The 21,836-nt window shown below is 34.9% G+C and overlaps 3 protein-coding genes across 6 annotated transcripts; 2 read left to right on the top strand and 1 right to left on the bottom strand.

Annotated features, from left to right (window-relative positions):
- The first annotated feature begins 2,664 nt into the window (after positions 1-2,664).
- Positions 2,665-3,600, top strand: LOC110025384 (phosphopantothenoylcysteine decarboxylase subunit VHS3-like). Its single transcript, XM_020725838.1, has one exon. The coding sequence runs from the start codon at positions 2,759-2,761 to the stop codon at positions 3,356-3,358; it is 600 nt and encodes a 199-aa protein (XP_020581497.1). The 5' UTR covers positions 2,665-2,758; the 3' UTR covers positions 3,359-3,600.
- Positions 3,601-10,843: 7,243 nt separating this feature from the next.
- LOC110025268 (DNA excision repair protein CSB) lies at positions 10,844-20,902 on the bottom strand. Of its 4 annotated transcripts, none has more exons than XM_020725662.1 (7): positions 20,832-20,902; positions 18,419-18,550; positions 16,104-16,616; positions 14,950-15,346; positions 13,321-14,765; positions 12,147-12,560; positions 10,844-11,717 (listed from the first exon to the last, which is right to left on the bottom strand). In XM_020725662.1, exons 2-7 carry the CDS (start codon positions 18,509-18,511, stop codon positions 11,076-11,078), a joined length of 3,504 nt encoding a protein of 1,167 aa, XP_020581321.1. In that variant the 5' UTR covers positions 18,512-18,550; positions 20,832-20,902; the 3' UTR covers positions 10,844-11,075. The 4 variants fall into 4 exon arrangements, with proteins under 4 accessions (XP_020581321.1, XP_020581322.1, XP_020581318.1 ...); XM_020725663.1 differs by lacking the exon at positions 20,832-20,902 and adding an exon at positions 20,591-20,702; XM_020725659.1 differs by lacking the exon at positions 20,832-20,902 and adding an exon at positions 19,784-20,163.
- Positions 19,812-20,594, top strand: LOC110025316 (17.3 kDa class I heat shock protein-like). The gene is made up of 3 exons (XM_020725733.1): positions 19,812-19,853; positions 20,048-20,157; positions 20,348-20,594. The coding sequence occupies exons 1-3, from the start codon at positions 19,812-19,814 to the stop codon at positions 20,592-20,594; spliced, it is 399 nt and encodes a 132-aa protein (XP_020581392.1).
- Positions 20,903-21,836: the final 934 nt, after the last annotated feature.

Below are 21,836 nucleotides of genomic sequence, written 5' to 3'. Positions count from 1 at the left end.
GGGGGGGGGCATCATGACAAGATTATCTTGATTGATTATAGATTCCTTCAATTTAGGGTTCTTGATTTCTCGAATCAATTCAATGAAGTTTTTGTTGAATCATAGGAGATTTTGTTCAATCAAACTTCCAGGGGCAAATGCCCCCATTTTTGTTGGGGAAGAGGAACTCAACATTGTTCTCCTCCCTATCAAACATTATGCTACATACATAGCACAGAATTCTCATGCATTTACATATCCAACACCCAAAACTTTCATATTTACATATACAACAAACCTATGCATGAATATGAAAATTCACCCCAGAGATTAATTTGTAAATATCAATTCAGGATGATTTGTCCGTAATTATCCCAATAAAAAAAATGCGTCAAGAAAGCTTATGATGCGTATATATTTAACCCTTTTTTGACATACAACATGTCAAAAGTTCCACACAATTTTGTATTTACGTGAAGCATAGACAAGGGGTATAATCTGCAATTAAGAAAATTGGCAAAAAATTACAGAAGTCCCCTCGCCAGCCAACAAATCGGCTGAAATTCGCCTCACCAACCTCCAACTCCATGTTCCTCTCATAGGATGCAAATATGTAAATGATAAATTTTCAAAAACAATCTTGATGTCATTTGAATTATGATTTTAACAAATTTATAATAAACATAATTGTTTCGACAACACGAATTCAATGACACGAAAACAGTATTAGTTCGAGTTCAAATGTTAGTGAGACTCGAGTAAAAAAATTAGATTTTCTTTTTCTAATATTTATTTTGTTTTCATTTTGTAAACTCGCTTTAATTAAAAGTTTACTTTTTAAATAATTAAAATTTAAGTTTTATTCTTAGATAGAATTTAACTAATTAGGAAATTATTATTTTTTGTTCAATTTTTTTTAGATTTTTATTATTTTATAATAACTACTTTTTGTCTTTTTACCAAAAGTATTTTAATTTTATGATATGATTATTATAAAAAGAATAATTGCTAGGAAACCTCACGAAATGACATAATTTTTTACCATAAAATCTTTTGTAGACCATTTCAATTGATTTTGAATTCGTGATATGATGGAATATAAAATTTTATGTAAGAAATGAATATAAACTAACATAAAATTTACATTTAAAATAAAAGCATACACAAATATAGAATATACGAAATCTTTTATTTATAGAATCGAGTCTGCCTGCTGAAGTGACCGTTTCAAACTACCTGTTTAAGTACCTGAATTGAGCCCACGTGTGGGCCAAAATGACTAAACCAAGCTCACGCACTAAAGTGGTTGAATCAAGCGCATCTACTGAAGCGACTGAATTGAGCTCACTCACCAAATTAGCTGAATTAAGCCCACCTGTCAATCTGATTGTACCCGTCCTCCCCAAAAGGATAACCTAACCCACCAGTGCGAGTAGGGCTGTCAAAAAAGTTCGTTGTTCGTGAACAGTCCGTGTTCGGTTCGTCAATGAGTTTGTGTTCGTTTCGTTCGATAAATAAATGAGACGAACGTGAACAATTTTTTTTTCGTTCATTTTTCGTTCGGTTAGTCAAAGGAATCGTGATCATTCGTTCGTGTTTGAATAGTTATTGATCGAAATATAAAATAATTTAAAATAATTATACATAAAAAATTTAATTTTATAAATTATAATATATAATAAATTAATAATAATAATAATAATATATTAATATATATTAGTAATATACTAATATAGTTATTATATATCTATATAATATAAGTTATATAATTAATATAATATATTATTTATATATATTAATATTAGGGATGTCAAACTGGCTCATCGTTCGCGAACAGCTCATGTTCGACTCCTTCATTAAGAAACAAACATGAACTGTGATTTCACGAACAATTTCGAACACGGGCTTATTTCAAACAAACTAAATTTCAAACGAATTGAATACGAACATAAGCTCTGTTCGTTCGTGTTCGGTTTGTTTACACCCCTAAGTGTGATGGCGGCTATGAGAGGAAGCCATTATGACTGGCTAAAAACTATTATGACTAGTAAGAATATTTGTTAATCCCTAATTAAATGCGGTGCCTAACACATGGGACCCATTCATTTCACCCAGACACGAGATGTGTGCGCACCGACAACACTTCACACCCCACATCACGGTCTTTTTACCAAATCATCAGAGAATGATATCACACCATGCAAGATATATAACGTCTATTCTTTTATTAATTTTCTACTTTATGTATAAAATGTGATAGAAAAGGAGGGAGCGAGGGGCCGATCATTGTCTTTCTTCTCACTCTCATTTTTGTCCTCTCTCTGAAATCTCAACGAGCCATGCTCGTTTAGCTTATCACACATGAGAATTTAATACAAATTTTAAGGTTCTCTCTCACATTTTAGCTGATTTCTCTTTCATTCTTTATATGATATATAAATTTTTTTATCATGTTGCATGCATTTTGGAACAAGATCTAAAACTTATTCAGCAATAAATAAAAACTGAATTAAATTTAATTCATGCTAAAAATTAAATTTTTGCATGTAAAAATTAATACCTTAATTGGATGATAATGAAATCATTAAAAGGCAAAATAGAATAAATAAATAAAATAAAAAAAAAGGTAAGTAGTTATTTACATTTTGTATAATTAAATTAAAAGAAGTAAATAAAATGGCTCCGAAAAAATTGGGCCTTCTTAAAATCCCTAGGCTTCGTTCCCCATCTGTTTCACTGTTGAGTCGTTTCCGCCAAAGCCCTAATTTCGATTGCAGCGATGGAAGGAGAAGCCCAAATCCTCGATCAAGAGTCGCTAATCCAATCACCTCTCAAACGAAAGTGCGATCTCATTCCAGATGAGGAAGGGGAAGATGAAAGAGCGATGAAGCAGAAGAAGCCCGACGACGCTCCCGTCGAAGAGCGCGTAGCCAGCCATGATGACAACAAGGAGGGCGCCAATCAGAACGGGAATGCGAGTAAGGAGAAGGGGAAATCCATTTTATCTGCTGCGGATAAGGGGAAGGGGAAGATGGTGGTGGATGAGGAAGAGGGCGGTGACGAGAAGCGCGGTCGAGAATTCGGGGTTTCTAGCGGTGATGAGGACGGAAGCAGCGAAGTGCATGGGGATAGGGATGATGATGACACCGACTTCGATGATGATCCTCTTGCGGAGATGGATCTTGACAATATTTTACCGGTAAGGACGCGGCGGCGCAGTGCATTGGAACCGGGAGCTTATCTTGTAGAGGGCGATGATGATGACGATGATGATGATGATGATGATCATGTGGAGGAGGAGGAGGAAGATGAGGAGGATGAAGAGGTGGATGAAGGGGAGGAGGTGGAAGACGAGGACAAGCAGGAGGAGATCAAGTAGGCTGGCGTAACAGAAAAGTAGGTACAATTTGATTATGTTGCTCTCTCTGAATTTTAGATGAGATTAATGTGAGATATTTTCTCATCTTTGAGGCACATTGTATGTTCGGATTTATCCTTTTGCTGAGTTTTAGGATTGGTATTCTGATTATCAAAGTTGTTGGTAGTTTTCTGGACAATTTCTTACAGTAGATCCTTTCGACTAGTTGCTGGATGAAAACATATTCTGTCCTTTTTTTTCTTTTGCTCGTTACATTTGTTGACTTTTTTTACTTTGCTCATTACAACATTTATTGACTTTTTTTTACAACATTTGTTGACATTGCACGTTTATTCAAACTATGGTTAGTGATTTCCTTTGCTTTTTAGAAAGTCAAATATTGTCTGTTAAACTCCTTTCTAAGGGCTGTTTTGCTGGTTGCTTCTAGAGAGGTCCTGCAAGAAACAACAATTTCCTGTTGTTGCATTGGTGTCTCTCTTTCTTGTAGGGGTGTTTGGTTGCAGGCAACATTTAGCGTTTGTAGGGTTTTTTAAATCCGCGGAACTTTGCATATTTTTTATGTTTGGCTGGATTTCATAAATCCAGCGATAATTCCGGTTAATAGGTGCGACCAAACACCCCTGTAGAATTATTGCGCAAGTTGGAATCTTTCAGATTGTTCTCTCAGAGGCTTCTTATTGTCATCAGAGCAGTGAACTACAGCTGCCTTATTCATTTAGTCTGCCATAAAATCATTTTCTAGCAGTTAGAAACACAATAAAAAGGCCCAATATTCTGGCTATTGAATGTGGCCGAGACTGGAACTCCACTTCGATCCCTTTTCTTTCCCACCTAACAAAACTTGGAATAAAACCCAACCGAAAACTTAGACAAAAATAAGAGTTGGCTTTAAATATAGCCTAAGGCGCTCCAAAACTTATATATGCAAAATTATGAAAATAACTTACATGAGGTTTAAAATAACCCATACAAGGCCCAAATAACTTTATTAAATAATTCTATCTTTATTAAATAGTCTGATTGAGTATGTCATTTTAACCATGCAGCTTGGAATGCATATAGTAATTATGTAAATAGTCTTCACACAAAGTGTGTGTTTGATGAGTCTACTGAATGTAACAAAAAAGTAACAAGCTACGACTTATGAAATAGAAAGTGAAGTTGGAAACATGAACTTTTTTTATGGTTTTGTATGACCTCATTTTTTTATGGCTTCTTTCCTTCCAAGGGCAAGCAAAACCCTTTCGTGTTCTTTGTTCAAAGCAAGGGAATCTCGCTAAATCTTAACCTAGACTTGGTAAGTGCAAGTAAACATCCTTCAATCCTCGATCCTTGCTTAAAAAGGAGGTGACCGACAATTAAAGACTCAAAGGTTGAATTTAAAGCAAGAAAACCATTTCAAAACTTGGCAATCCATTTCAAAATTAGGTAATTATCAACAATTCTCCTAAGGTAATGGATGATAGCTAACAAATTCCAGATATAAAATACGCGAGTCATGTTTAACATCATAGATATTTATAGCTAACTTATTCAATATGTAGACAAAAGAACATCGTTGTTTGAATTTTTTTAGCATTCAATTTTTTTTCGCTAGGACCCTCTTAAAGGTTAACTCATAAACATTTTAAAAACTAAAAATAAAAAGCCTAAAATCCTCAATTTTTATTTTTCTGATCTCCGTATTCTTGATTTTCTTGCCTTGTGACCAGTGTAGATCGATTCAAAAATATCTAAGAAAACAGAAATAAAAAGCTTAAATATTCAGCTTTATTCTTTAGGTCTCCATATTCTTGAAAATTTTCTTGAGTTTATTTGTAGTCCTCTGCTTTGGGGGTCACTTAGGGTTCATTCTTGGAATGGCTTTATGTTATACTTTATTTAGTACATGTAAGCACTTCAATATGGGTTTGTTATGATCAAAACTAATTAATTTCAATCTTCGCTCATGTCGTCAACAATTTTTTTCTTTTTCTTTAATAATGAAAAATTAATATTGGTGATAACTTGAAGTGAGATATAAATGTCCTTCCCTTAAATCATATGTTATGTTATCATGTAAGCTAGGTTACCTAACAAATTGAGTGAAGATGAGTAGGAGGTTATTTGTGCTCGAGCTTATTTATCAAAAACTTGTTCAAGCTTGGCTTGAGCTCCATTTAGGCTTTTGTGATAGTGCTCGTGCTTGAGCTTGTTTGTCAAAAGTTTGTTCGTGCATAATATAAGCCTGATTCTAATTTGTTCATATTGTGATTAATGAGCCTTAAATGAGCTACTTATTTGAAAAAATAAATAAGCTTTATCAAGCATTTTTAAGTTTCTCAAATAAAACTCTCATTGAATAGGCTTTAGAAATGAGCTTTTTCTTGTCAACTCGAGCCTGTTTACATTATGTGTCTCTGGTGGATGCCTTCTCGAGCATCGAACCTTAATCAAGCTTTTCAACTGTCTTGTTCGTGTGTTTTAAATAATATTTTTCATGATCGTAGATGAACAGAGCAACAAGTTATTCAAGTTTGTTCATTCAACAACTAAGTATTTATGAAAAGTGTTCAAATTTGTTTGACCAGTTGATCAAATGATTATTTATATACTCTACTCTAATAGAGCATATTCCCGAGTAACTTGCAGAATACTCGATTCATTTGCAGCCCTTATATAAGTAATTTGTAAACCGCACATGACCAACTTCCCTTTAATTTCACCATCAACAAACATGTAAATATCCATTTAATCATGTATGCATCATTTTCATACAAATGTCTAATTATATTTTTTTATACCTTCTGTCCATATTACTACAGGAGACTGACAGTTACAGCTTGTTATATGTTAGCATGGAAATATCATCAGTTCATCACATATATAATCACTTAATCCAACAACTATATTTCCCCTTCTGCATCTTCAAGAAGTAACTAGACAATAAACTTAGATACCAAAGCAAGTTGCATGAAACTAGACTCAGAAAAAACTTATGATAATGTAAGGAAATTATTGATACATCGTCATGAAGTCTTGAATACAATCCAAGATTAAAAAGGCGGACGGAATATTAGAATAGAGTAGGCCCCTGTGAACATGTTGGAGCAATGGACAAAATTTTTGAGACCAATGCCTTCAAAATATCCATAAACATTGACATTGAAGTCAATATTGATTGGGAGGATTTGACAGATGGTTTTGTGATGAGAATGTAGAGAATTCATCTCTATATGAAGGCCCGTTTCTCTTGGACTTTGATGACATGATGTGTGATTGGTTTGTTAAGGTTCTTTTTTTTTTTAAATGTGAATGTGTGAAGAAAGTAAATCACTGTTCTTGTTAGTGAAAATAGTGTGAGATGAGAGGGTCTTGAATTGTGTGTGTGAGGTTTTTAAGATGACTGTGATGTGGGGTGAGTTATAAAGCAGAAAGATTGAATAAGTTTTATATTGTTCAAAGTGATGATGATATTTATGGGGATGCTATTAGTATAATTCAAGTTGGATGGTTGAAGTGAAGGAATGCATCATATCTATTGTGTGGTAGAAAAGTACATCTTAGAGAAAGGAAAAAAATTTAGAAGATGGTGGTGAGACATGCAATACTTTATGGCGCAAAATATTAGCCTTTAAAAGAGAAGCATAAAACCAAGTTAAGTGTTGCTTAGGTGTATCTGTGAAAGGGTGGTTGTAGCTCGAGTGGGTGGCAAGTTTGCGGAGAGTCATCTTAAATGTAGACCTAAAAAGGATGCATTAAAGCAAGTTAAGTGTTGCTGACCTCGTGATGATCCGGTTAGTACAGTATATGCTTTACATTCAACTTGTGTCAAAAAAATATAGATGTAGACCTAAAAAGATGTTGACGTGTTTTATAAAAAAAATATCTTAATCCATTAGAATTAAATAAAAATATAACACTCAATAGGAGGATGGAGAAGAATGATTCATGTAGCCGACTCCATTCAGTGGGATAAAGGCTTGTTGTGGTTGTTGTTGTAGTATTGGCCATTTTTTACCATCTTGAATGCAGGAGCTCTGGCAATGTGGTTTAAATCAAGAGTTTACTCTTTATAATAAAGACTTGGGGTCCAATCCATGCATTGACATGCATGACCCTACACATGGGCATGGGTGGCTTTTTTCACTTAGATCAAGGTCAATGTTGTAATAATAGGTTTCTAAGCCTAATAGAAGGATTTTATTGGCTAATGATGAAGTAAAACAAATTAAAAAACAATTATAAGTGTAATAAATTATTTGAACATGATTATGTAAATTAATTGATGTAATTAGAAGAAAATAATTCTTAACATCAATAGTCATTCAAGAGAGCATATGAATCTAGCGTAGTGTCCTATAAATGATTTTCAACTGTTGGTTTCATGTAAATGTTTTCTTAAGGTGCATGTTAGATGTGCTTAAATGCGGATCACATTAGTTCTAAACAAAGCGAAGAATCTCATGAAAACTATTGCATCATTGAATATGAAAAGAGTAGAAATGATTAGACTTTTTTGCATATTTCATTGGGGATCTGGGGCCCCTATTTGTATAATAAGGTTCTTGGGTTACTCTTTAGTAATTTCTAGGCATGAAAACTATTAATCATGTAGTGATTGCTCGATAAAAAGTCGTAAGACGGGATATGTAATGTACTATTTCAGACAAATGAAACGTTCTGGGATTATTTTAACACTTCTATAAATTCTGAGACTAACATAGGCTGTTTTGACATGAATAATCGGGGACTATTTTGCTAAATGTTAGAAATTTGTTCAGAATTTTCTTCAACTTTCTTTGAAGAAATATATAAAATAATTCTTATAATTGTTATTTGTTCACAGATTTAATTGTGAAAAAGTTATTTGCTTTTTAAAAAAATGAATTTTTTTTATCTAAATATTAGATTTATTGACATTTTTATGCCTTATGAAATATTAGATTTGAAAACTGTTCGTATGCATAAAGCTAAAGGGGCATTTACATACATACCAGCTAATTCCTACGTATTTACATATCCAACGCCAATAGTTTACTTTTCTTTTATATTTATGCTACATAAAATTTTATTGTCATATAATAAATACAATCATTTTTAGGGCTGTAAACGAGCCGAGCTTGAGCGAGCTCAGGTTTGGCTCGTTCGAAATATCGAAATAGCTCGTGTTCGAAAGAAATCTGCTCGTGAACAGTGTGTTTGTGTTCTGCTCGATTTAAATATTTGTGTTCGTGTTCGGCTCGCGTTCGGCTCGAAATTGACTCGTTAAACAGAAATTGAGAAAAATAGATGTAAAGTGTGGGATTCGAACTTGGATCAAATCTATACAAAAAAAGATACTAACCATATTGTCACGTGAGGGGTTATGATTTAAAATTAGACATAAATATATATAATATATTATTATATAAATAATATATGTAATTTATTGTTATATAAAAAAATTATATAATTTTTTTTTCGAGTCATTTCAAGCCGAACACGAGCGAACTGTTGTTCGTGTTCGGCTCGTTTACATTTCGAGCTTAAAAATTTATTCGTGTTCCGCTAGTTAGGCTTAACGAACGAGCTGAACATGAGCTTCTTAACGAGCCGAACACGAGCTGTTCATGAACAACGAGCCAAATTGACAGCCCTAATCATTTTAACTTTAAAGAAGTGAAATATGCCTTTTTCATGCATCAATATGGTGGTATGTCTGTAAAAATTGAAGTTTAGGTATTAGATATGTAAATATGTAATGTCAATATATAGCAATTGAGTGGTATGGAAATCCTCCGAAGCTAAATTAAATCATTTTTTAAGTTGTGATGCAAGAAATATTCACCATTATTCTCACAAAATATGAGTGTTTATTTATCAAATACGTCATTCATTGTCAAGAAACATTGAAGATTTACGTCTAATTTTGCTCTTATTAAATGGGAATATTATGATCAAAATTTTATTATAATAAATCTCAAAATTTTAATTTTATAAAAAAAAAATTAGAGAGTGAAATATAAATAAATAATTAGTATTTAATTCGTTTTAAAACAGATTTTAAGGATTTTAAGCCTCATCTTGATTGTTATTTTTTTATCATGATACCTTAAAACAATTTTTTCAACTTTAATTTTTTGCAAAATTCAACTTAAATTTTAAATTTGTTATGATTGAAAAAAATAAATTAATGGAGTTATTGAAATTTTATAAAGATGTGTATTTTTGTCAAATCTTTTGTGAGAAATATTTCAAATTCAAATTCAGGATCATTGAGATCTCGATTTTAAAATAAGCTTGTAATCAAGCAATGCGTCTAAATAACACAAATCCAATGGCGCTAAAAGTGATTGAATTCAAGTTTAATTAAGTCTAAATCAACCATTTGAAGTGAAATGAAAGATTTTGGCGTAACAATTGAAAGACTGAATGATATCGAAAGTTTGCATGCTTATGGTCAAATTGCGGGGCTCGATGTAAAGAATTCAGCGAGCTTAAAAGCTTTCAATTTTAACAACGTTGAGACACTTAAATGTTGAAAAAAGTTGCCCATGATCAAGAAAATCAGTGTGAACTCTGCGGTAGTGTTTTGGGTGATTAGCTAAATTTATCAAGATGCTCATCTCAAAAATTTAGATAAATTCTCATTTTTTTTTTTATTTAAGTGGGGGGAGGAGAAGAGAAGAGTAAGCTAAACTACTAAACTTTAACTCTTAAAGTCTCAACTTTTGTCGTTGGTCATTAGAGCTTCCCGCAAACCACTAGAGTTTTCCGCTGGCTACCCAAAGTTTTTGTTGACTATCACCATTAGTTACTATAGCCAATTACGACCATTAAGCCTCCAATTACAGGTTACTTTGTGACCAACTAGTACTATTATAGGCACCAACTATAGTTATCATAGCCCAATTATGATCATCTTAGCCAAACAACTATTATGAAGTTATGCTCATCATTTTTTTAAACACTTCTTAATTCAGGAGACGAGTAGAGCTCTATACTTTCAATTTCTTAGCTAATTAATTCAGCTGAGTCATGCACCGTGATTTTTTCACTCTCTAAGATTCTACCACAAAAAAATTAATTCTCTTACATATTTATAAGTGTGTGAGTTGGACAATTTACAGACCTAAAATAGAAGAGTACTCTAAACACCCTGAATTTTTTAGCATGCAACTAATATGAATTTATTTGACACTAATATTATTTGCTGGCAAGCTTTATAATAGCCTTAAGATGGATCCAAGCAGCTGCACATATCTGAATTTTGCTGTGCGCAGCAGCGTTCTGTTTTTTCAACTTTTCTGTAAGCTTTTGCAGATTTATATGAGATACAGAGTCTGTCCAATCAGCAGTTATCAAAATAAATATATTCAGAGTCCAATGCTACTTCCAAAAAAATTGCAATTTGTCCACAATAATTGTTGCAACCCCTTTGTCCCCTTGTGTAAATTATGGAATTATGATACCAGCGCAGGATATATTATGGTAAAATCATATTTGCATTAGAAAACTACTGAAAGTTAAACAATTTCCCAGTACAAATGTAATATCCTCAGGACTCAGCTATACAGTTGAAGAAGACAAGACTGATTTGTGGTTAACTTCTATCTAAGGGTATAAATAAACATGCTTAGATACACCATTTCACAAAAATAATAATAATAACAACTATTATTACATTTGCCAAGCAGAAAAATTTCATTTTGCCTCTTTTTCCAAATAATTACAGATGCTGTTCAAGCACTGAACATTATTGGTAATCAGGCTTCAAAACCCATCTACCACCATTTCCATCTTTCTCAAGCTTGGCTATCTCTCTTAGCAGACTCTTGAACAGAAGCAAGTCTTTTGTCTGTATCCTCTCCCTGAAGTGTTCTGTTATGCTTAATGAATCAACCTGGCCACCTCTTCCTTGTATGAAAGTACAGAGCTGGCGAATCATAACCTCCGGTTGCACTATAATTGGTGGCCTCGAGGTTCGCGCATTCGGTTTCGAGCTGGTAGATGCCAGACCAAGATCTTGCTCCAGCGCGTCGCCGATTTCTCGCTCCCGTCTCCCGCGAATTCGATCCAACAGCTCGGCTGAAGATATCGTCTTGCCGGCAGAAGCGCCGGCAGCAAACTTGCCAGAGGAAGAACCTTTCGTTTGTCTAGAAGAGCCAAGTAAGTGGGTGTTCACGGCAGATCCAAACTTTCGCGGAACGGAGAATGGAGCGCCGGCAGCACCCGACTTGCCGGTCCAAGTCGGCGTTGAGAAGCTCTCGCGACTCCGCAACATTCTCGACTCCCGCAACGCCTCTGCAGCCCTCTGCGCGACTCGGGAAGCTTGCTCCTCCATCCTCAATTTGTCATCGTCATGGGCATTCATGATTACATCATGGTTTAATGCGCTCTGGAAACAAAGATGAATCAATCCAAAAAAAAACTGTAACGCATAAACAAATGGAGGGTTTACATGCATACCACTCAATTCTTATGTATTTACTTATCTAGCACCTAAACTTCAATTTTTATATATATTTTATATATATATTATATATATATATATATATATATGAATTTGTAAATACATAAGAACTGGGTGGAATGTATGTGAATGTTCCACGAATGGAAGATTTACATGCATGCCACCCAATTCTTATATATTCACAAATCTAGAATCTAAAATTCAATTTTTAAAGATTAAATCCTACGAAAAATTTGGTTGGTGTAAATGTAAAACTTAAAGTTTAGGTGTTAGACATGAAAAGGCATAAGAATTGGGTGGTATGCATGCAAATTTCGCAAACAAATTGCATTGAAGGAAGAGAGAAGTGCTTACATGAATCCCATGAGCATCAAACAAGCACTTCAATATATCTTGTTCATCTGCGGCACCATTGCTTTGATTGACGTTTCCCTGTTGCTGTTCGGGTCCTGGAGAAGTCCCTTGAACCGGAGAAGTCCGCTCAGCATGATTATTGCTGATCTCGAGCTTTAGCCCTCCAGATAACTGGCCAAAGATATTTAATGTCTCGCTCGCTTTATCATTTCCTTCGTCCTGCAGAGTGAAGAGGTCCTTCATGTCCTTGGCTTTAAAGAATCTCCTCTGTTGAGGATTCTTCAAGATCTTGTTTGTCAGGAAATGTTTGTAGATCTGTCTGTGGTAAACCTTTTCCTCTATGGTTCCACGGGTGATCAGTCTATACACTGTTACATCTCGTTTCTGACCGATTCGCCAAGCGCGTTCTCTCGCCTGTTTATAAAGATTGTGAAGAAAAATCACAGTAAGACACATCTGGCTTGATCAGCTGAGATTATGGTGAGAGGAATAACACCAAAGTTGAGAGAATGAGTAGACTTAAGAGCAAAGTATCAAAGTGATCTACTGATTTTGTAATGGGCTTTTTAGTTCAGAATTATAAAAGTATCAAATTAGTCTATAGACTATTTTAATGAGCTAAAATAATTTTTCATTTAAAAGTCCGCTAGCCGTTTCTACCCATATTAGTATGGATATTAATTTAACACTTTTATAGTCTTTGAGACAAAAATGATCCCTTGTACATAGTCAAGGGGCCATTTGACAGTTTTCTACAAGATTTAATTTGTGGGCATATTTTTGGGCTTTATCATTCACGTGATTCGATTTTCCAGGAAGAAATAAGATCATAGGCCTAGAATATGAATGGAAATACTTAAAATTGAACAAGCAATGAGTATAATCAAACAAGCAGCTTCCAGCTAAATTGTAAGATTAAGGGTAAAGTGCCAAAATATGTTCATGATGCCAATTTAGTCCCAGAGTATAAGAGCTTCAAATTAGTCCTTAGACTCATTTATTATGAACTGAAATAATCCCTTAGGCCATAATAAATATGTCGAAGAATTAAATTGGCATTTTTATAAACTGGGACTAACATGGATCCTCACAAAGAAATAGTGAAAATTTAGACACTTTTCTCGTAAGATTAACATAAGAACACTGGAGATTAACATACTTCATTATTGATTACCTGCATATCTGTAGAAGGATTCCAGTCAGGATCATATATGATAACCCTGTTAGCACCAGTCAGATTTGTTCCCAAACCACCAACTTTAGTTGTCAATATGAAAATGAAAATTTCAGCGGAATTGTTGAACTCATCCATAAGAGCCATTCTATGCTTTACAGGAGTTAGTCCATCCATTCTCCTGTAGCTATACTCATTTCTGATCAGAAAACTCTCAATAATGTCCAAAACCTGTTGAGTTTGAGTAAAAAGAAGCACGCGATGACCTTCCTCCTTCCACACCTTGAGTACTTGAGCAACCACCTTCATCTTTCCGCTCCGTTCTGGATTTCCATAATCCTCATGCTGATGAGAATGTTCCCTTTCTAACAGGTCAGGGTGATTGCAGATTTTTCTCATCACATCTATTCCATAGAGGGAGTTCATGCTACCATCAAAAATTTTCTCAACCTCAGAGCTTGCGAGAAAAGCTCGGTAAACAGATCGCTGCTCCTGCGTTAGGCTGCAAAAAAGCACGTGTTCGGTTTTCTTTGGGAGCTGAGCTTGAACATCGGCTTTCATACGTCGAAGGAGATATGGCATGATCAAGTCTCGCAGGACGACCGCACATCTGTAAGCAGTAGATACTTGTAAAGGCGTTGCATTAGCGTACCCACCAACCGTGATCGGAACAACAAACTCAGACTCAAATATGGGTAGAACACCGAGTTTACCGGGGAAGACAAAATCAAAAAGTGACCACAGTTCAGAAAGCTTGTTCTGAACCGGCGATCCGGTCATTATGATTCGGTGCACGGTTTGTAACTGTTTGCAAACCAGGGTGACATCAGCATTAGGGTTTCGGATGCGGTGACCCTCATCCAAGATGGCGTACCCCCATTCAATACTGAGAAGCTTCTCGCCATGAATTCTAAGCTGCTCATATGTGGTAAGGAGTAGACCTGCTTCGGATCTCGAAACCCGATCAATCACATGATCCCAACTCTTCTTCAACTTCTTAGGGCACGGGCTGTCGCAATCACTATCCAATGAAGCTTCGCTATCATTGGAGCTCGTTAATGGCTGTGTCTGACCGGAATAGTGCAGTATCTCGACATTGAAATGAGGGTAGCATTTATGAGTTTCCCTAAGCCACTGCCTGAGAATAGTAACAGGGCAGATAACGATGCTGGGTTTGTACATCTTGCTGAAATGGAGAGCTCCGAGGAAGGAGATGACCTGAATAGTCTTACCAAGACCCATTTCATCAGCTATTATACCACCAGCTCTTTGACAGTGCAGCTCCCATAACCATTGGACCCCGACTTTCTGATAATCAAAAAGTTGCCTGTAAACAAAATTAGGTATCTTCAACCCTCCTTCAAGGATTATATAGGATTGATCTTCAACAGAGGAAGCCTCGGTCGGGTTTTCTTTATCATCAATAGAGATATCGTCGTCCCCATCTGAGAAGCAAAATCTGATATTAGAACACATTCTATATAAGCATATAAGAAGAAAATTTAGCATTTAGCAACATTAGGAAATGGAAAAAAAATCAGTATACACAAACAAGTTTAAGTTACTAAAATTAAGCATAAATAACAAATATAATCACGTTTTTTTGGAATTGGTAAGCAGAAATATAACCTCCATTGGGAAAATCTTCCTTCCGCGAATCATACTTTTGCCGTTTCTTGCCTGGGAAAGGCCTCTTTAACTTTCCAAGCTTTCGTCTTTTCTTCTCATGAACATCTTCGCTTGGAGAAATTTTGTAAGGTTTTCTTAACCTCTGGAAAGGTCGAGCAGGTGGATCAAGCACGGGTAAGGCTTCTAAACCAAGCAGTTTAGTAGATGGACGATTGCGTGCAATATCTTCCATTGATTGAGCCGCTTTAGCAATGGTAGATGAAACAAAATTCTCATTCGAAGCACCATTATCAACCACATTTTGATTTGATGGACCAGGAAGCTCTATGCGTCGCTCAAAACCTTTAATTTTATGAAAAGGAGTTAATTTTCCCTTTCGAATCAGTTCCTCCCTTTCCTAAAATCATAAAAGCTAATGATTAGCACATTTTCCAGATTACACAAATAGTTATTCTCCTAAAACTGTAAGGAATAATATAATAATTCAAGGAAAATTTACATACATACCACAAAAATTTTATGCATTTACATATTTTAAAGTTTAATATTTACACATATAATACCTTGGTATTAAAAACCTGTCGATGAAAAGGTGCATTTCTCTTTGAAGAAGTTAATGAAATTGTTATTTTTGAGGTGATGTCAAGCATTTGAGTGTTATGTATGCAAATATGAACATTCAGTGTTATTTTTTATGTGAAGTCAAAGATTTGAGTGTTAAGTATGTAAATATGAAAAACCAAATGTTGCTTTTAAAAAGTTAATGATGGTGTTATTTTTTATGTGATGTCAAAATTTTGACTGTTATGGATGTAAATTTGCATCTGTACCACACAATTTTATGCATTTATATAACTAACAGCTAAAGTTTGATATTTACATAGCACTTTGGTATTAAAAACCTTTGGATGAAAAGCTGTATTTCAATTTTGAAAAGTGGGAGATAGTGTTAACTTTGATGGTACGTCAAAGATTTGAGTGTTGCTCCTATAAATATGAAAGTATACTTGTTATATATTTAAATATGTAAGAATTGTGTGGTATGTATGTACATGCCCCAAAATTCAAAAGCTCACTTCAAAATATATATGAAAAAGAGGAACTGTAAATACTTTTTAATTTTAATAAACAAAGGCGAAAAATAGAAAACATACTGTTTCAACAAAGTCAGCAGAAGCTGCATCAAGCACTGCATCAAAATCAGTATCTTCATCATAAGCAACAGTTTTTAAAATCCTTTTTGAGTGCCTGTTAGATTGCTCCGCTTTCTTGTTCTTCGGCTTGTCTTTAACCAATTCGTCAAGTAATTTCTCATGTTCAATGTTACTAGCGGAACTCTGGTTTTCAAAATTTGAAATTTCTTTTTTGATTCGTGCTTTCGTTCTCTGAAGACTTTCTAGACGATCTTTTGCCAGTGCCTGCTGAAGCGACAATCCATCAAGGGTAACCTGGACAGGTTCAACGCTGTTCTTCGCAACATCAGTGGTTGTCTTATCGCCCAACGCCTCATTCTTCTCTTCCGTAATGCTCGAAGCAACAGCATTTATTTCGACTTCAACCGCCTTCAATTTGTTATAGAGTTTGACGCAACTTGATGATGATGGATCGGTAACTTGATCAAGCACCTCAGAGCTCTCAGCAGAATCACTTTGATTATCATTTCTTGCCTTAACATAAACAAAGCTAACATTAGTGTTTTCCAAAAATAAAAATCAACTATGTATATGTTAAAGAGAAAGTAGTCTCCTGACTCTTTGCATGGTGGTCATTTAAGTCCAAGAGTCTATAAAAGTGCCAATTTAATTTTCATAATCTTTTAATATAGGTTAAAAAAGTCCACACAAAAAAAATTATTTCGGCCTCAATTTAAAGCTTGCAAAGAGTCGAGGGGCTATTTTGACACTTTACTCACATTTCAAAGTGTACCTACTGAGAATAGATTAAAAAAATGGAAGGTTGTCTAGTCTTGCAAAATTTTTAGTCAAAGTGATAATAATTTTGGACATCAAACCCAAAGAACCAAAGTCATTCACTTTATTGCATCCTTATTATTATAGTAGGTGTCAAAACACAATATCTATAAAAATTAACCTAAACTCTACAGGCATCCCATTGGTGGGACTCACATGGATTGAGTGCCCCACTCCATTCAGGCAAGCACCTAGTGTCTCGAGCATTAGGCAAATATGTTACCTTGACAGTGTCTAATGTCTTTAATAACACTAACTTTGAGCCATTCAAAGTTTTACCACATAACAATTTCTACATTCTCTATTACTCCACGGTAAACTTGGTGATGTTTTGTTGCCTAACATTTGTTGCATAAATGATGGTGATCAAATTGCAAAAGCGCTCTGAAAATCTATAATCTATGGAGCTGGATTTACCTTTTCAGAACCAAAAAAAAAATCTTAAGGGGAGGGGGTATGAATTGAATGTTTATTATTAAAAATATTAATGGTCTGAGATATTTAAAGACATTAAAATATCTAATTTTCCCATGTGCCCTTATGAGTATTCATTGTCTGAGATGTTTAAACTATTCTTCACAAACCATTTTGAACAACTTCTATCCATTTACTCTTATTAGACCTTAAACTTAAAAATTTAACAGTCAATGTTACTCACATGGTTATTCGTAGTGCACAGAAACCAAAAAAACATACAACTTCTGAATTTTTTCTTTATTCCAATAATCCAAGTCGGATCATTTGTGAATAAATTCAGGAGCTCACATGTTATCCCAAAATTTATTTCATTAATAATTTCAACAAAAGAAATTCACCACATAAGGAAATAATGTTTCTAGCAATGCAAACTTCATTTATCATGAAGTTAATATACAAAAAAATAAAAATATTTCGCATAAAATTTTACCTGTGCAGAACACATATCCTTCAAATAAATTTATTTATCAAACAGTTAATGACAGACAATCATCATGAAAATATTTTCGCATATTTTTTAATTAACAAGCTAAGGAAGATACACACTATTTCCAAAAAAAATTCTATGGCTCATTGACTGTACAATTAAAAGACATTTTTCTAAAATTTTCCTAGAAAAATTTTTAAGGGAGCAGCAATTTGAATTAAAAAGGTTCAGAAAATCAAATAAATATACATCCCCTGAAACAGCACTAATAAATTTAACTTTCCTCGGCCATTCATAGCTTCATGATTGTGAATCGTTGATGGTTTCTATAATGATCAACTATAAAAGCAACAAGGAAAAAGGGAAGATATTAACTGCAAATACACATTTAACTTTCCCCATAATACCTTAACTTGACCTCAAGAGTTCTACAGAGAGCATATGAAAAGAAATGTTACAATCAGTAAATTACAACAATCTCATGTAATATGAACAATTAACAGCCTTAAGGGGCATATTGAAAAAAAAAAAAATGGTTACCTGCAAAAATAGTTGACGCTCTATAGCTTATGGTTACCTGCAAAAATAGTTGAACCTGCAAAAATAGTTGACGCTCTATAGCTTCAGGTGCCACAGATGTGACACCCAAACTATTCAGCAGAAATTTGTCCTCATCATCTTCCTCCATGGGAAAATATTTGATCAAGGTTTCGTTACTTCTAATGTTCTGCACATCAATCATCATCATCATAATAATTAGCATTATCACAGCAATTTGGAAAAAATGAAATTCTTTTGATGAATTTATCTTTATACAGTCACAAAAAAGTCAAACCATGCATAACGGCCTAAAATTTACTAAAATTAGTTTTAGAAACACATTCCGACATCTACTAAAAAGAATGGTCAAGAAGAAAGATAAGTATGATACACGATTTTACTGTGTATTTATTATAATACACGATTTTACTGCATGCTAAATAAATACAAAAGTAGAAGCCATAGAATTATTAAAAAGACATATTAGTAATTAACTAGTAAAATCACTCAAAAAAAATTCTATCAAACAAAAATAGACATAAGTTTAGTACTTTTTACTTATGGAACTTCTAATAAATAATATACTACAAAGAGACATAGTGAGTCTAGAGATAGACCTCCATCCATCTGATCATTAAGGGTATTTTTCGTTCATGATGTAATGCTCAAAATCTAAGAGGAGTTTATTGCTTTAATGCAGTTTTCACAAAGTAATTAAGCGTCTAGGTTTAATGGACGGCGGCATAAAGGTCATTTTATTTACAAGAAATTGATTAATCAACAATACATCTCCATCATCCCTATTGTACTTCAAAGAACCTCAGAAAAAAACAATATTTCCCATATGTGTCGTTATTTTTGCTTTCCTTGTCTATAGATTAAAATTCTGCAGAAAACAACCTCTTCATATGGACAAGCCAGAATATTTAATAGAAAACTCATAATTTCCCTTATAGCATTCAAGCTTTCACACTTTGTCCAGTACTACAAAAATCGGTGATAGTTAATGTACATATATGATATACGTTCAATACATGTTAATCAGTAAGTTTTCCTACCTATCAGAGTTATGCATCTAGTAACAAAAATTTCTCCAAAACAAACTCTGAATGGGTTAATGGACCAAGAGGGTGCCCTCTAGCCTAGTCTCAAACTCGAAACTTCTCCTCAAAACCCATTCTTCCATTTAAAAATTCATCAATTTATCATTAACAATCAGACATACCAATCTAATTGGACTTTTGATGAAAAAGAATGTAATTTCATGCAAAAAAGGAAAATGATTTCTTTAAGAAAAGCTTCCCAAATTAAAATGTATTGTTGTTAAATCATCATCCTCATCGTAACAATAATGTAACAAGTTTATTCTTATTCCCATCATCAAGATGAAGAAATGAAAAAAAACTCCATTCATCATTACCCTCATCCATCACGGCAAAGAAGCCGCGATGCTGGGTCAAGCCCTGGAAAACAGAGAAATGCCGTTCCAAGTAAAGAAGAAGCCGCCAAGGAGATGAACAATAGACGAGTCAGGGCTATGTGGTGCAGGATTTGAACAGGATTTTAGCACCAAACAGAAAAAAATGTCAATTTTAAATCCTACAGAGCCTTAAATCCGATTCTCCCGTGCTACATGCCTTGAATCCCGGATTTAGTAAATCCGATCATTGGACGGATTTAACAGCAATCCACAAATCTCTCGCAAACTCCTCTCCTCCTTCCCAAGCCGCTGGTCCCTTCGTTGCCTTCTTCAGCCAGCTCCCGCCGCGATTTCCTCGCTCCTCGAGGGTTTCGGTTGGAGAGAAGAGGATGCGTGTTCGAAGTTTATAAATTGGGACATTAATATATACCTAGACCCCAAAAAAAATTTAATATATATTTCACACCCAATAAATTCTTTAAATTACACAAACACCCAAAACATTATATCACAAAAATAAAACTCCACATTAAAGATAATAACTGTCACCAAAGTCTGTTACAGATCATTCGCCGGAGCTTCTCCCCCGACCTTCGGGAGGGTTTTTCCCTTCAGCTTCAGTCTCGTCGGAGAGACCTCGGCCTTTATCGGCTCACATTTCGACTGCAAGGAAACCCTAGAGGCACTCGTGTTTAAGGTCGATCTCCTAGAGCTTAAGAGGGAGGAGATGAAAGGGGAGGTGGAGGAAGGTAGATTGCTTCGGATCAGTGGGGAAAGTAAGCCGGAGAATGAGGAGAAGACTGATACCTAGCATCACATCGAGCGCAGTAGCCGCAGCTTCCTCCGACGCTTCCACCGCCGGAAAATGCGAAAATCTATGGCGTTAAGGTTGCCATGGAAAACAGCGTTCTCGGCGTCACAATCCCTAACCTATAGTTCTTTAAAACGGAAAATAACTAACCAACGTAACTAACCAGATTTAATACATAATACACAGAAAAAGGAAACCGTAGTTTAGGGCAGAGAGCGAGGGCAGAGAGGAGCTTACCCTTCGTTGCAGGCGGTGTGCTCCGCCCGTTCTCCGAGCGACGTGTTAGGGCCTTTGATGTAAATCGCTCGAACGAAACGCGGATCGTGGGTAAGAGAAATCACCGAACCGCGTTTTCCCAAACGCACAAGTATACAAATTTTTAGTAAAATTGCATTCATGTGATTTATTAAATAGTATTTGTAGCTTGGTGTGAGAGTGAGCTAGATTTAGCTCGATTCGTTAATGTGCTCTTGAGTCGTGTCTATCGAGCCTCGAGCTAGAGCTCGTCATGGCTTAGCTAGTCGGCGCGTGAGATGTTGTGGCATTTCTCCTTATCTCTGCTCATCCATTAGTTTTGCCATGTCGCAAGCTTCAACAACCAATAGTAAGTTATTTCTTTCGATTTGTGTGTGTTGTTGAATACTTCTACGATGTATGGTCTCATATTATTCGTGAGTTCTTTTAACTTGAAAGAGACCTATATAAGTCCGAAGAGGAGAGGGGGAGGGAGGGAGAGAGCACCCCTCTCTAAATGCATAAGAAAGAATATTAAAACATGAGCCATACAATATGATGTATGCCCATAATGTCCATACAAAAATACTACAATGTGGATGTTAGTCGGCTCAAAAATGGTCATGGGCATACATGTTTAGACTTTGATCCTTACTTCAATTGTATGTTAATCTCGAGGACCACCAATTGGGCAAGCTAAGTGAGCTGGTTTAAGGAGCGTTTATTCACTCATGGAAAAATAATTGATGGCACTTCAACACTTGTTGTATAGGTAAGTCACTTCAAGGAGTCAATCTAACAGGTTAATTTGCAATATAGTTCGACAAGTCTTTCCGCTAGGTACTCTTAATAGGTCTGCTAGGTAGAAGAATAGATAGGTTGTGCCCATGTGATCCTATAGAGATTCATGATGGGTTAGGAGGGCTCGTTTATCTTGTGGTTGGCTCACTGTCAATTCTTTGTGTATGTGTGTGTAAATGTAACTTAATTATTATTTTACAATAGGAG

Source organism: Phalaenopsis equestris, unplaced genomic scaffold (assembly GCF_001263595.1).
Source record: "Phalaenopsis equestris unplaced genomic scaffold, ASM126359v1 Scaffold000297, whole genome shotgun sequence".
Lineage (NCBI taxonomy): Eukaryota > Viridiplantae > Streptophyta > Magnoliopsida > Asparagales > Orchidaceae > Phalaenopsis > Phalaenopsis equestris.
This window is presented reverse-complemented; position numbering and strand designations above follow the sequence as displayed.